Raw genomic sequence first — 14,223 nt, 5'->3', positions numbered from 1 at the left:
ACTATTTCGCCAACGTTTCAACTATTTTTCCCAGCGGTTTAAAACCTAACATGAAAATCGTAAAAACGAAAACGTTAAATAGTTAATTATTTTTTGAATAGTTTCGTAGTAAATCCAACGATTTTTTAATTTCGATCAAATATGTTAAAATAGTACAAAATAATTAAACTAAATATGTTCCATAGTAAAAAGTATTATATTTTTATATTTATTTTAAATATTTTCATATTTAGTTCCAGTAAATAGAACATTTCATTTAAATGGTTTTTATAGTTAAAATAATTATAGCCCGCCTTAAAACTCAGCATTTTTTTATTTGGATTAAATAATTCTCATATTTAAATCAGACTGGGATGAACTTTAATATAAATACAAATTGTATTTAAATTAAATATAATCCCCGTTAAAAGAACTGTACTTTATGTTTGATTTAAATGTATTATGTAATCCATACTGTTATGGTGCATATTCAATTTAAACCAATCTGTAGTTTAAAACAAGCGTGATTTATATTTAATATAGACCCAAATTAGTATGTGTTTTTATTGATTTTGGATCAATCGATAGGTATCGACGAGACCAATACATTTCAGTTAAAATTTTTTATCTAGCATGAAAATTGTGGGCGTCACAGGTTTTCGCGGTTTGTGGGCGTTAAAGTGGGCGTGGTAAACTTTTTTTTGGGTCAATCGATAGGTATTGATGAGAACAATACATTTCAGTTAAAATTTTTATTCTATCATCAAAACTGTAGGAGCCACAGTTTTGGGCGGTTTGTGGGCGTTAGAGTGGGCGTGGCACTGTGCTGAAACAAACTTGCGCTGCGTAAGAAGCTCAGGAATCTGCACGCCAAATCTCAATAGCCTAGCTCCCATAGTTTCCGAGATCTCAGCGTTCATCCGGACGGACAGACAGACGGACAGACGGACAGACGGACAGACGGTCAGACGGACAGACGGACAGACGGACAGACGGACATGGCTTGATCGACTCGGCTAGTGATCCTGATCAAGAATATATATACTTTGTGGGGTCGGAAACGCTTCCTTCTGCCTGTTACATACTTTCCGACGAATCTAGTATACCCTTTTACTCTACGAGTAACGGGTATAATAATTAACTATTTAACGTTTTCGTTTTTACGATTTTCATGTTAGGTTCTAAACCGCTGGGAAAAATAGTTGAAACGTTGGCGAAATAGTGACATTTACGATGTTTTTTCTAACAGTGTAATAATACACTTCAAGTTGAAATAACTACCATGCGAGAGTCAGTTTACTTTAATAAGGAAAGATCGGTTGGACAGCTGTTTGGTTTCCATCAAAAAGTACTAGAACCACATCCTACAAAAACCTATCGATCAGACCGTAAACATATTAAAAATTAATACAATTCGTTTGGAATGTAATATAATCAGCGGTTCATATGTAGATAATTCACCGAATTATACATTACATGAGTTTGGCATTAATGTTCCGCCTGGGTATAAAATGACAGTGACACCACATAACCTAATTTATTTACCAATCAACTGTGACGAAATAAGCACACTATCTATACGCATAGTTGATCAAAACGGTGATTTGGTGAATTTACGTGGTGAAAACGTTTCGATTCGCATGCACATTCGGTTAATAGAATGATTATTTATAATAAAAGACGTAGCTTAAGTCCTCAGCCAAGCATTACTAATTGTAAAGCTATAGAAAGAGGTTCAAAAGTAAAAAGAAGCTCACTTACTTTGAAAAATAAACTATTTTTAAAGTCGTTAGGCTTGAAGCTTCGAGTATAATATAAAAGGTGGAAAGGAAAACAATGAACGAAATTTTAAATGTTCGAGAAAAGGTTTACTCAGATGAGAGTATTTCGAAGAAAGAGTTTCATACTTATTCATCGTATAATCAAACATTTAAGCCAAACGATGAAATGCGAATTACTATTCAAAACCAAGACTTGTACGTGCTTCCTCACGAAAGTTACCTTAATTTTCAAGGAATTATTAGAAAAGATTCACCGAATGGACCTACAACTGATAATGTTACCACTTTTTTTAAAAATAATTGTATGGCTTACTTTTTGGATGAAATTAAGTAAGAAATAAATGGATGTGAGATTGATAAAACACGATTTGTCGGTATGACTACAACCCTAAAAAATTATATATCTCTGGATAATCTTCAAAGTCAAAATCTATTAAATTCCGGATGGAGCAGTGGGGACGAAATATCTACGAGACCCCACTTTAACTTTTCTGTGCCATTAAAAAATTTATTGCGATTTGCTGAGGATTATAAAAAAGTTTTGTTAAATTGTAAACACGAACTAGTGTTGATGCTAACTAAGAATCTTGGTGATGTGTTTGAACAAACCAGAAGTGAACAAACTTTTAAGTTGGAAATGACGAATATAACCTGGAAAATTCCCCATGTAACTCCGAGCGATTTTGCAAAAATTAAGATGTACGATATTATTAAAAGTGGTGTAAACCTACCAATCGCATTCCGGAGTTGGGATTCATATGTTAACCCCAAATTGGGGTATGGAATTCAACACAGCTGGAATGTGAAATTGTCGGCTAACCGCGAAAAACCAAGATTTGCTATAATTGGATTTACACTAAATGGAGAACTTATCACAAATAACTTATCAAACTTAAAAGTTCACTTGAATTCAGAGTCATATCCATATGATAATCTGAATGTTGATTTTAGTAAGAATCAGTATGCTCACCTATATGAAATGTATACAAGATTTCAATCTAGTTACTATAATCGTGAGTCACAACCATTTTTGACCCCAAATGAATTTAAATTGAAGGCCCCTATTATTGTGGTTGATCTTTCATATCAAAACGAATCAGTGAAAACTGGTCCTATTGATGTGAGAATTTCAATAGAACTGAAGACACCAAGTCATGAAAATACCCAAGCTTACTGTCTCCTCATACATGACCGTTTAGTTGAATATAACCCATTAAACGGACTAGTACAACGAGTTGTTTAACATTAGAAAAATGTTGAAAGATACTGTTTCGATTGATGTTCAAGGTTTCTTTGATAATAATAATAATTTTATTCTAAAAGAAATTGGAATTGTATTCGAAAAAGATCCAAACTTGAATAATAGTTTATTAATAGAACCAGCATATGATTTTACTTTGCTAAATACAAAATCTCGAAAGACTGCAATTTGGTTAACTAATACACATCACAAAATTTTTTGGAACGATGGAGAGAACAGTTTTCCACAAACTCGAAAGTATCTGAGGACAATTACAAGCGGAAAACAAAATATATGTAAAGGTGTGGAAAGGATTTCTACAGAAGTTTTTTGGGAGTCGTCAGCTCATTAATATCGAGGAAATGGGCTGTCCGTTATTAAACAGGTTTAAAGGAAACCGGTTTCCCTATTGTGAAACACACCTTAAGGGCGGGGTTTGTGCTCTAAACAATGCATACATTATTTTGACATTTTTTGAAAGTAGCTCCAAAACAATAAAATAATTTTTATACATTATTTTAAAGTTGAGACTAGATGTGTAAGGATGTGCAAGAAACCAAAATTAACCAAATTAAGTTTCATGAGGAAATTGACCAATTTATTGAACAATTTAAAGGAGAGATAATTGGTCAGCATTTTCAATACCTTCTAAACACAAAAACTATGTTCATGAATCGAGGTGGACATGACCTCAAAACTACGAATTATGGTGAACACTTTACATTTTGTAATCCAGAAATGACGTCGGAAACGTGCGCCTGCTTCTTCTATGCAAATCGCCGGAATCAAAGCAGAAAATTAATTTCTATATATAACAAAAATGTTCGCAATACCAAAATAAATGAATAAATGTATTATTATGCTACAAAATAAACTTCTGACTTTTTATTTCGAGCTAAAATTACAGGTGCGGAGAATGGAAAATAGTTCCTTGACTGAGATATGTCGGCTACTTGCGAGTTGTTGCGCGGTCGTGATTTCAACCCCTATTAAGGGAACGTCGTATGAGGTCGTATGAGGTCGTTGGCGCGAGGCCCATGATCTTGTCAATGAGCGTGCGCCTTCTGGGTTGTGCATGTGTCCCTTTTATTGCGGTCAGGTAATTGACAGGTGCGCATGTTCGGGGTAGCTCTTGCTTGAATCCCTTTTATGACATGTTTATGACCCATTTGTGGAAAGGAGAGAATCTTAGACAATTTACCAGTTAAACGTTCTGGGGCGGAAACAAAAATGTGTATTTGAAAATATTCCACATCTGAGAATCATTAACTTGTGAGATTTATTTTTTTGGGGTTCTTTTGATTTCTAAATTAGTTTTATAATCATAGGAAACATTATTCCCCAACATGATCGGACATGTTCCTCTAAGATAACCATCTTTGAATACTTTGGGTGTGCGACCTTTCACACGTGCACAGCAACACCTGTGATAATGAGGCAAAAGGGTACGTGATCACACCTTTCCCCAACATGATCGGATATGTTCCTCTAAGATAACAACCTTTGGATACTATGGTTGTGCGACCTTTCTCACGTGCACTTTTCTCTCCTGACTATTAATTGCACATAATGAGGGGAAGGATACATGATCAATATTGTCACATGGGGATGTGGGGGCGATGGGGTCAATTAATTTTACTCTTTATAGACATGATCGTGACATTTTTATACCCGTTACTCGTAGAGTAAAAGGGTATACTAGATTCGTCGGAAAGTATGTAACAGGCAGAAGGAAGCGTTTCCGACCCCACAAAGTATATATATTCTTGATCAGGATCACTAGCCGAGTCGATCAAGCCATGTCCGTCTGTCCGTCTGTCCGTCTGTCCGTCTGTCCGTCTGTCCGTCTGTCCGTCTGACCGTCTGTCCGTCTGTCCGTCTGTCTGTCCGTCCGGATGAACGCTGAGATCTCGGAAACTATGGGAGCTAGGCTATTGAGATTTGGCGTGCAGATTCCTGAGCTTCTTACGCAGCGCAAGTTTGTTTCAGCACAGTGCCACGCCCACTCTAACGCCCACAAACCGCCCAAAACTGTGGCTCCTACAGTTTTGATGATAGAATAAAAATTTTAACTGAAATGTATTGTTCTCATCAATACCTATCGATTGACCCAAAAAAAAGTTTGCCACGCCCACTTTAACGCCCACAAACCGCGAAAACCTGTGACGCCCACAATTTTCATGCTAGATAAAAAATTTTAACTGAAATGTATTGGTCTCGTCGATACCTATCGATTGATCCAAAATCAATAAAAACACATACTAATTTGGGTCTATATTAAATATAAATCACGCTTGTTTTAAACTACAGATTGGTTTAAATTGAATATGCACCATAACAGTGTGGATTACATAATACATTTAAATCAAACATAAAGTACAGTTCTTTTAACGGGGATTATATTTAATTTAAATACAATTTGTATTTATATTAAAGTTCATCCCAGTCTGATTTAAATATGAGAATTATTTAATCCAAATAAAAAAATGCTGAGTTTTAAGGCGGGCTATAATTATTTTAACTATAAAAACCATTTAAATGAAATGTTCTATTTACTGGAACTAAATATGAAAATATTTAAAATAAATATAAAAATATAATACTTTTTACTATGGAACATATTTAGTTTAATTATTTTGTACTATTTTAACATATTTGATCGAAATTAAAAAATCGTTGGATTTACTACGAAACTATTCAAAAAATAATTAACTATTTAACGTTTTCGTTTTTACGATTTTCATGTTAGGTTCTAAACCGCTGGGAAAAATAGTTGAAACGTTGGCGAAATAGTGACATTTACGATGTTTTTTCTAACAGTGTAATAATACACTTCAAGTTGAAATAACTACCATGCGAGAGTCAGTTTACTTTAATAAGGAAAGATCGGTTGGACAGCTGTTTGGTTTCCATCAAAAAGTACTAGAACCACATCCTACAAAAACCTATCGATCAGACCGTAAACATATTAAAAATTAATACAATTCGTTTGGAATGTAATATAATCAGCGGTTCATATGTAGATAATTCACCGAATTATACATTACATGAGTTTGGCATTAATGTTCCGCCTGGGTATAAAATGACAGTGACACCACATAACCTAATTTATTTACCAATCAACTGTGACGAAATAAGCACACTATCTATACGCATAGTTGATCAAAACGGTGATTTGGTGAATTTACGTGGTGAAAACGTTTCGATTCGCATGCACATTCGGTTAATAGAATGATTATTTATAATAAAAGACGTAGCTTAAGTCCTCAGCCAAGCATTACTAATTGTAAAGCTATAGAAAGAGGATCAAAAGTAAAAAGAAGCTCACTTACTTTGAAAAATAAACTATTTTTAAAGTCGTTAGGCTTGAAGCTTCGAGTATAATATAAAAGGTGGAAAGGAAAACAATGAACGAAATTTTAAATGTTCGAGAAAAGGTTTACTCAGATGAGAGTATTTCGAAGAAAGAGTTTCATACTTATTCATCGTATAATCAAACATTTAAGCCAAACGATGAAATGCGAATTACTATTCAAAATCAAGACTTGTACGTGCTTCCTCACGAAAGTTACCTTAATTTTCAAGGAATTATTAGAAAAGATTCACCGAATGGACCTACAACTGATAATGTTACCACTTTTTTTAAAAATAATTGTATGGCTTACTTTTTGGATGAAATGATCTTGTCAATGAGAGTGCGCCTTCTGGGTTGTGCATGTGTCCCTTTTATTGCGGTCAGGTAATTGACAGGTGCGCATGTTCGGGGTAGCTCTTGCTTGAATCCCTTTTATGACATGTTTATGACCCATTTGTGGAAAGGAGAGAATCTTAGACAATTTACCAGTTAAACGTTCTGGGGCGGAAACAAAAATGTGTATTTGAAAATATTCCACATCTGAGAATCATTAACTTGTGAGATTTATTTTTTTGGGGTTCTTTTGATTTCTAAATTAGTTTTATAATCATAGGAAACATTATTCCCCAACATGATCGGACATGTTCCTCTAAGATAACCATCTTTGAATACTTTGGGTGTGCGACCTTTCCCACGTGCACAGCAACACCTGTGATAATGAGGCAAAAGGGTACGTGATCACACCTTTCCCCAACATGATCGGATATGTTCCACTAAGATAACAACCTTTGGATACTATGGTTGTGCGACCTTTCTCACGTGCACTTTTCTCTCCTGACTATTAATTGCACATAATGAGGGGAAGGATACATGATCAATATTGTCACATGGGGATGTGGGGGCGATGGGGTCAATTAATTTTACTCTTTATAGACATGATCGTGACATTTTTATACCCGTTACTCGTAGAGTAAAAGGGTATACTAGATTCGTCGGAAAGTATGTAACAGGCAGAAGGAAGCGTTTCCGACCCCACAAAGTATATATATTCTTGATCAGGATCACTAGCCGAGTCGATCAAGCCATGTCCGTCTGTCCGTCTGTCCGTCTGACCGTCTGTCCGTCTGTCCGTCTGTCCGTCTGTCCGTCTGTCTGTCCGTCCGGATGAACGCTGAGATCTCGGAAACTATGGGAGCTAGGCTATTGAGATTTGGCGTGCAGATTCCTGAGCTTCTTACGCAGCGCAAGCTTGTTTCAGCACAGTGCCACGCCCACTCTAACGCCCACAAACCGCCCAAAACTGTGGCTCCTACAGTTTTGATGATAGAATAAAAATTTTAACTGAAATGTATTGTTCTCATCAATACCTATCGATTGACCCAAAAAAAAGTTTGCCACGCCCACTTTAACGCCCACAAACCGCGAAAACCTGTGACGCCCACAATTTTCATGCTAGATAAAAAATTTTAACTGAAATGTATTGGTCTCGTCGATACCATCACCGCTAGGTGGCTCCCTGAAATCTCGAAAAAAGACGCTTTGCTGCTTGCATTCTCCATCTCCCTTGCGCTTCCTTTAAGACAATACAAGAGAGTCCGTAAATAAGCTCATTTTACATTTAATATGAACAATTATGCATAGAACATATGGCTCGATTTCCTAAGTCTTTGGTGAAGGCTGATGAACCTCTTCGTTCTGCTGCTCACCCTGCTGCCCGTTCTGCCCCCCGTATTGACCATTGGCCAGCTCCTCGTCCATCTTAGGTTTCTTGGCATTGAGCAGTTCCCTCTGATCGTAGGCCTCTATACGCTCCTCCAGTTGGTCGACCTCCAGCCACATTTGGGACGCCAGAAGCCAATTCGGCGGTGGATTGTCGTTGATTAGGGTCATCAGAGTTTCCAGACGTTTACGATCCCAGTGATTGGCATTTTCGCTTCGATTGGTCATCAGGGACTGCAGATATTCAATCGGTTGCTCGCCGTTATTCGGGATGATCACACGGTCGGCTGAATCCAGAGTACCGTCGTCCACCGCCTGGCAGGCCTTCTCATTCAAATCGGGAACAAACGGTGGGCAAGCCGCCGGTTGTTTACATATCATGATGGAAGCGGCCAACGGTTCTGCCTGCGGATTGACCGCCGGCATCAGGTGCGTGGCCAAATGTTGGGACGGCGGTATCTGCAAGGCATTCATCTTGCGCTTCGACGGACCAATTGCCAGGACATTCGTTTGGGTGCCAACTGAACGCCGGGACGCGGTCTCGGTCGTCTGCACTACCGGTACCACGCTCCCCGGTGCGATCATCGAAATGCGTTTCTTTGGGGCCATGGCTGTGGCTAACTGAATATGCCGAAATTGTATAGATTTTTTTACTTTTTATAGAAAGGCGCTAGAGCTTGACGTTGTCGAAAAGTTCCGATTGCAATAATTCAGCTGTCACAGGAAAACGAATGGCCTACTAGCTCATCATATCTAAGGAACAGGGCTGCCACCTAAAAGCCATAACTTAATGTATTTTTGTATCCTTCGATAGCCAATTTTTTGGTTTACGACAAGACCGATTTATTTTGGACACATATTTTTTATTAACTTTTAGTGTAGGGGAGTGTAGGGTATGAACGACTCGTTTTTTGAATGCCACTTTTTCAAAAATTAATATGTTTTAAAAGTTTAAAAGCAGAAAGTTGCCGACATCTATTGAGCATATTCCCGTAAAAGTTCAATGGTAAAATTCCAGCGGAGTTAAGTACTACAGCTCTTGGCGTAAGCCAATAATTTTTCACTTCTAATAGTTGTAGGGTAAAGTGACGAACTGATAAATACACACTAAAACTTTATCCAAATTATTGATTTTTTCTTTAAGAAATGTTGAAATTTGACAATAATGCAATTCAAATTCAAAAGAAAACGCTATAGTCGATGGCCTCAACTATTAAATACCCGTTACTCAGCTTAAGGGAGTGCGGGATTGATGGAGATCTGTTTTTTTCACTACAACACCTATCCTATAGCGCCACCTATCTTCTTCTTCTTTAGCGCCACAGGCGGCTGAACATAAAATAATTAACGAAGCAACATAACATTATTATACCCGTCAATCGTAGAGTAAAAGGGTATACTAGATTCGTCGGAAAGTATGTAACAGGCAGAAGGAAGCGTTTCCGACCACATAAAGTATATATATTCTTGATCAGGATCACTAGCCGAGTCGATCTAGCCATTTCCGTCTGTCCGTATGAACGCTGAGATCTCGGAAACTATACAAGCTACAATGTTGGGATTAGGCATGCAGATTCCTAAAATTCCTGCGTAGCGCAAGTTTGTTTCAGCAGGGTGCCACGCCCACTCTAACGCCCACAAACCGTCCGAAACTGTGGCTCCTACTGTTTTGATGCTAGAATAAAATAATAAAATAAAAGAAACCGACCACAAATTAAAAAAAATCGTAAATGTGAACGCGGATATCTGGGAAACTATATAAGATAGAGAATTGAGATTTAGATTCCGAATATTCCCATAAGCCGCCTAAGTCTGTGGCTCCCACAATTTTCATGCTAGATAAAAAATCTTAACTGAAATGTTTTAGCCTCGTCAATACCTATCCATTGACCCAAAAAAAGATTGCCACGCCCACTCTAATGTCCATAACGCGTAAATCATAACCACATATTGAGATCGCGGGTAGGTGGTGCATTTCAATTTCGCTTTGCTGCTTGCTTATGGTTCCTTAAATTGAGTATTTTCTAATTTCCATCCTAGCACAGCTTTCTCTCTGAAACTGTACAAAAAATTTAAAAATATTTTTATTTTTTAATCCATCTTAAAACATCGTTCACAACCAAATTTCCGACGTTCCAAACCGGGCGCCGACCTCAAATCTAGTATATATCAAAATGTATACATAAATAAAGAAGACATTTCAAGGGAACCAAAAAAAGGTCTCTTTACAGAACTGTCATCTCGACAAGCTCACAGTTTTTATTTAGACTTCTTTAAAAAAAAAACCGACCACCAGCTTCCAGCAAGCCACTATCCCCATTCAACACCCTACCATCTGCTTCCTTCAACTTGCCATCAGCTTCCAGCAACGTACCAGCAGCTTCCAGCATTTGGGTTCTTAGCTTCCAGAAGACCTTCACCGTGTGAAAGCGAAATCATAAATTGGCAACTGGAAGCTATTCGTGATCCTTCGACCTAAGTTGCAAAGAACTGGTGTTTTCTGCAGCAAAACAAGGTAAATTTCCCACAGCCGCGCGAAAAATAAAACCTTTTTCTTTATTTATGTGCATGTGCATTTCAACATACGTTCATACATACAGAAAGTAAACAAAGTTTAACCTTGTGCCTCAATAGGGACAGTCCACATACACAAGTATACATTGAGTGCACGCACAAAATTGTGAAAGATAATAAGGACTTCTTAGCAGTACGCAGACTTCTGAAACTTACTTTTTTGGGGTTTATTTAATTAAATGGGCATATTAAGAAAAACGCTAAGCCAATATATATCTTAGAAGCCCACAAACGGGTTCGCAACCATTTTAATTATCAGTTATTTGACATTAAAGTCAAAGTCTGAACTTTTCTTGGGCTGCAGACAGAGATATGGAGTGTATTTGTATCTTAAATTAACAAAAACAAGAAAGGAAGTTAACTGCGGCAAGTCGAAGTTTGTATACCCTTACAGCTATAATTATTAAATTTAAAAATACAAAAATTGATATTTCCAATAGTATAAGACAATATGTCAAAAACGCCAAAGCTATAATTTGTTTCATATAATTTTCCCACCAATTTGCCGATCCTTCCTATGGCGGCTATATGATATAGTCGTCCGATTTTGATAAAATTGAATTCGAAATTTAAAACTAATTAAAAAATGCTATTTCCAAGCATATGAGGTTATATGTTAAAAAACAACAACATATGTTAAGGAGCTCTAAGACATAGTTGTCCGATTCGGCTGGTTCCGACTTATATACTACCTGCAAAAGAAATAAGACTCTTGGGAAAGTTTCAGCCCGATAGCTTAAAAACTAAGAGACTAGTTTGCGTAGAAACGGACGAACATGGCTAGATCGACACGTTTAGTCATGCTGAATATATATACTTTATGGGGTCGGAAACGTATCCTTCACTACGTTGCAAACTTCTGACTGAAATCAACATACCCTCTGCAAGGGTATAAAAATGTTACATGACATCTACACACTAAACGAAAATCAAGAACGCGTTAGTAATTAACTTATTATCTAACGGTCGATTAATTCACGCTTAATATTTAGTACTGGCTCGATTAGTAATCGACTAATGTACACATTTAAAAAAAATACAATATATTGAAATGTGAAAATGTGATGTGGTTTTTATTTCGATTTGGTTATTTTTTATTATCAATATGTGTTTTTTTGTATTGTATTTTTTTTTATACATTTTTACTAGTTAATATTAAGATAACTTCTGCAACATTGATTCCCATTTTCCTCCTGAAGAGATTCCGCCTCCTGGCATTCCCAGTCCGCCATTGGGAAGGCTCCTCTGCTCGCTCAGGCGAGTTCTCATCTCTTGGGTTAAAGGAAAATTTGCTGGGGTGGTCATTCTGTTCGTGTACTCCGATATTTTTTGCAACTCCGTTGCCATATTCGTACAAAGAATTCCCTTGACGTTTACATTATATTATATATATGTATTTGCATATTGCAGAATACCATCTGACGTATTGCAAACTCAACTTCTTTGCTGCTTTCTCGTGCACCCAAATAAATCCTTGGCTTACTTTATCCCAGAATAATTCTTGACATCTTGTCATCAAGTCACTGTGCTAGATCTGCTGTAGCAATGTCGACGAAACATCGCATGTTTGAATACGCACTTGCGTTCGTGACCATGCGTATTTCAAACATCACATAGTCAGGTTCAAATCCCAAAGCTTAGTGGTAACCACTTCTTAGCCACTGCCGCTGGTCTTTCAGTCATTTCCCTGAGCATTTGCAGTACGGATCGGACTGCTCCTTTAGCTACATTCACTTGTGGAGCATAGAATCCTGTTTTTTTGTGTCGGATTTTGGCTGAGCAATTTTGCGAACACCTGAGACACGAACTGCTTACAGTTATCAGAGTGTTTAAGCCTTAGCACTCTAAACTGATGAAAAATGTTATTTTCCAGAAAGCTTTCGACTTCTCCCGCGGTGGCCTTCCAGATCGGCTGTACCCATACGAACTTGGTAAAATGGTCGAAGTCTTTTGAAGTCTTTGCCCTTTCCATTTTGTACTCTCAACAGCGTCATCGAACCAGACCTGGAACTGAACGAAACAATATCGGTACGACTTGAAAGGATCACGCCTTGGAGCCAACCTACTGTTAAGCCAGGTGATGACAGACAAGTGTATTTAGGACCTCTAATCAGCGAGGAGGGACTCAGCATTTTTACCCGATCGGTTTCGGCAGCTATGTCGGCATCCACTGCCGCTGGGGGATCTAAAGCTTCGCTGCCGGCAGTGCCCATAAGTACTGAAAGCTCTGGAAAAGTCCCTGGTTCTGCTAGTCAGTGTAAGGGGTAAACACTACTTTTTGTGCCTACAGGAGAAGTAAGCTCTATAGTAGTCCCTGGTCCCGATAGTCAGACAAACGATGTTTAGATTGCTCGTGGAGGAAGAAAGAGACTCTCTATTGTTCCATATAGGAAACTATTATTTGTGTCTTGGTTAACCCGCGAAACCACATCTGCAAATGTTTTGGAATTTATACACCAAAAATTACCATCGCTAAACATTATAGTGGAAGAGTTTAAATATTCTTATGCTAGTAATATAACTTCATTTAAAAGATCTGCTCCTCCAGAAATATTTAATATACTAAATTCTAAAAGTCTTCCCAACTGATTGCCGTTACCTCTAGTCAAACATCAGAGAGAATATACTTTATTAAACCCAACGACATTTAATTGGTTTGTGTTAAATTTTTGTTTGCAATCTTCACCTATTTTTGTAACCTGTTCTTATATTCCACCTGGATCCGACTTAATAATTTGTGAGCACCATTTGACTGCAATAAAAAATGTTCTATCTCATCTTTCCGACAAGTACATCTTGATTGTTTTGGGCGATTTAAATCTCCCTGAAATTTTTTGGTCCCCTTCCATTGACTCACTTTGACCATGACTTCCATGACTTTGTTGATGGTCTGTTAGAATTATCAGTAGAGCAAGGAAGCTTAAAACGTAATTAACTAAATAGACAATTAAATCTTGTTATACCCGTTACTCGTAGAGTAAAAGGGTATACTAGATTCGTCGGAAAGTATGTAACAGGCAGAAGGAAGCGTTTGCGACCCCATAAAGTATAGATATTCTTGATCAAGATCACTAGCCGAGTCGATCTAGTCATGTCCGTCTGTTCGTTTGTCTCTCCGTCCGGATGAACGCTGAGATCTCGGAAACTATAAGAGCTAGGCTATTGAGATTTGGCATGCAGATTCCTAAGCTTCTTACGCAGCGCAACGCTTCTTTCAGCAGCGTGCCACGCCCACAAACCGCCCAAAACTGTGGCTCATACAGTTTTGGTGCTACAATAAAAATTTTAACTCAAATGTATTGTTCTCACCAATACCTATCGATTGACCCAAAAAGTTTGCCACGCCCACTCTAACGCCCATAACGCTTAAGTCTGTCTACCGCCCACATAACCATATATTGAGATCAGGGGTAGGTGGCGCATTTCAGTCTCGCTTTGCTGCTTGCATATCCCCATTTCTCTTTTGTCCCTTTAGCTGAGTAACGGGTATCTGATAGTCGAGGTACTCGACTATAGTGTTCTTCCTTGTTTGAATTTTAATACGTTATTAACTATATATAACGATGTATAATATA

At 37.6% G+C, this 14,223-nt stretch overlaps 1 protein-coding gene across 1 annotated transcript; it reads right to left on the bottom strand.

Moving 5' to 3' along the window:
• Positions 1-8,014: 8,014 nt before the first annotated feature.
• Positions 8,015-12,861, bottom strand: LOC118878612 (uncharacterized). Its single transcript, XM_036821657.1, has 2 exons — positions 12,787-12,861; positions 8,015-8,695 (listed from the first exon to the last, which is right to left on the bottom strand). The coding sequence occupies exons 1-2, from the start codon at positions 12,859-12,861 to the stop codon at positions 8,015-8,017; spliced, it is 756 nt and encodes a 251-aa protein (XP_036677552.1).
• Between the last annotated feature and the right edge of the window lie 1,362 nt (positions 12,862-14,223).

The sequence above is a fragment of the Drosophila suzukii genome, chromosome X, assembly GCF_043229965.1.
Source record: "Drosophila suzukii chromosome X, CBGP_Dsuzu_IsoJpt1.0, whole genome shotgun sequence".
NCBI lineage: Eukaryota > Metazoa > Arthropoda > Insecta > Diptera > Drosophilidae > Drosophila > Drosophila suzukii.
The sequence above is the reverse complement of the archived record's forward strand: the minus strand, read 5'-3'. Positions and strand labels throughout refer to the sequence as shown.

Excerpts from the sequence above, each read along its gene's own strand:
- LOC118878612 (XM_036821657.1), bottom strand. The coding sequence starts at position 12,861 with ATGGGCACTGCCGGCAGCGAAGCTTTAGATCCCCCAGCGGCAGTGGAT. Across the intron at positions 8,696-12,786 it reads TAGCTGCCGAAACCGATCGG|TTAGCCACAGCCATGGCCCC; the intron begins GTAAAAATGCTG and ends CGGCATATTCAG.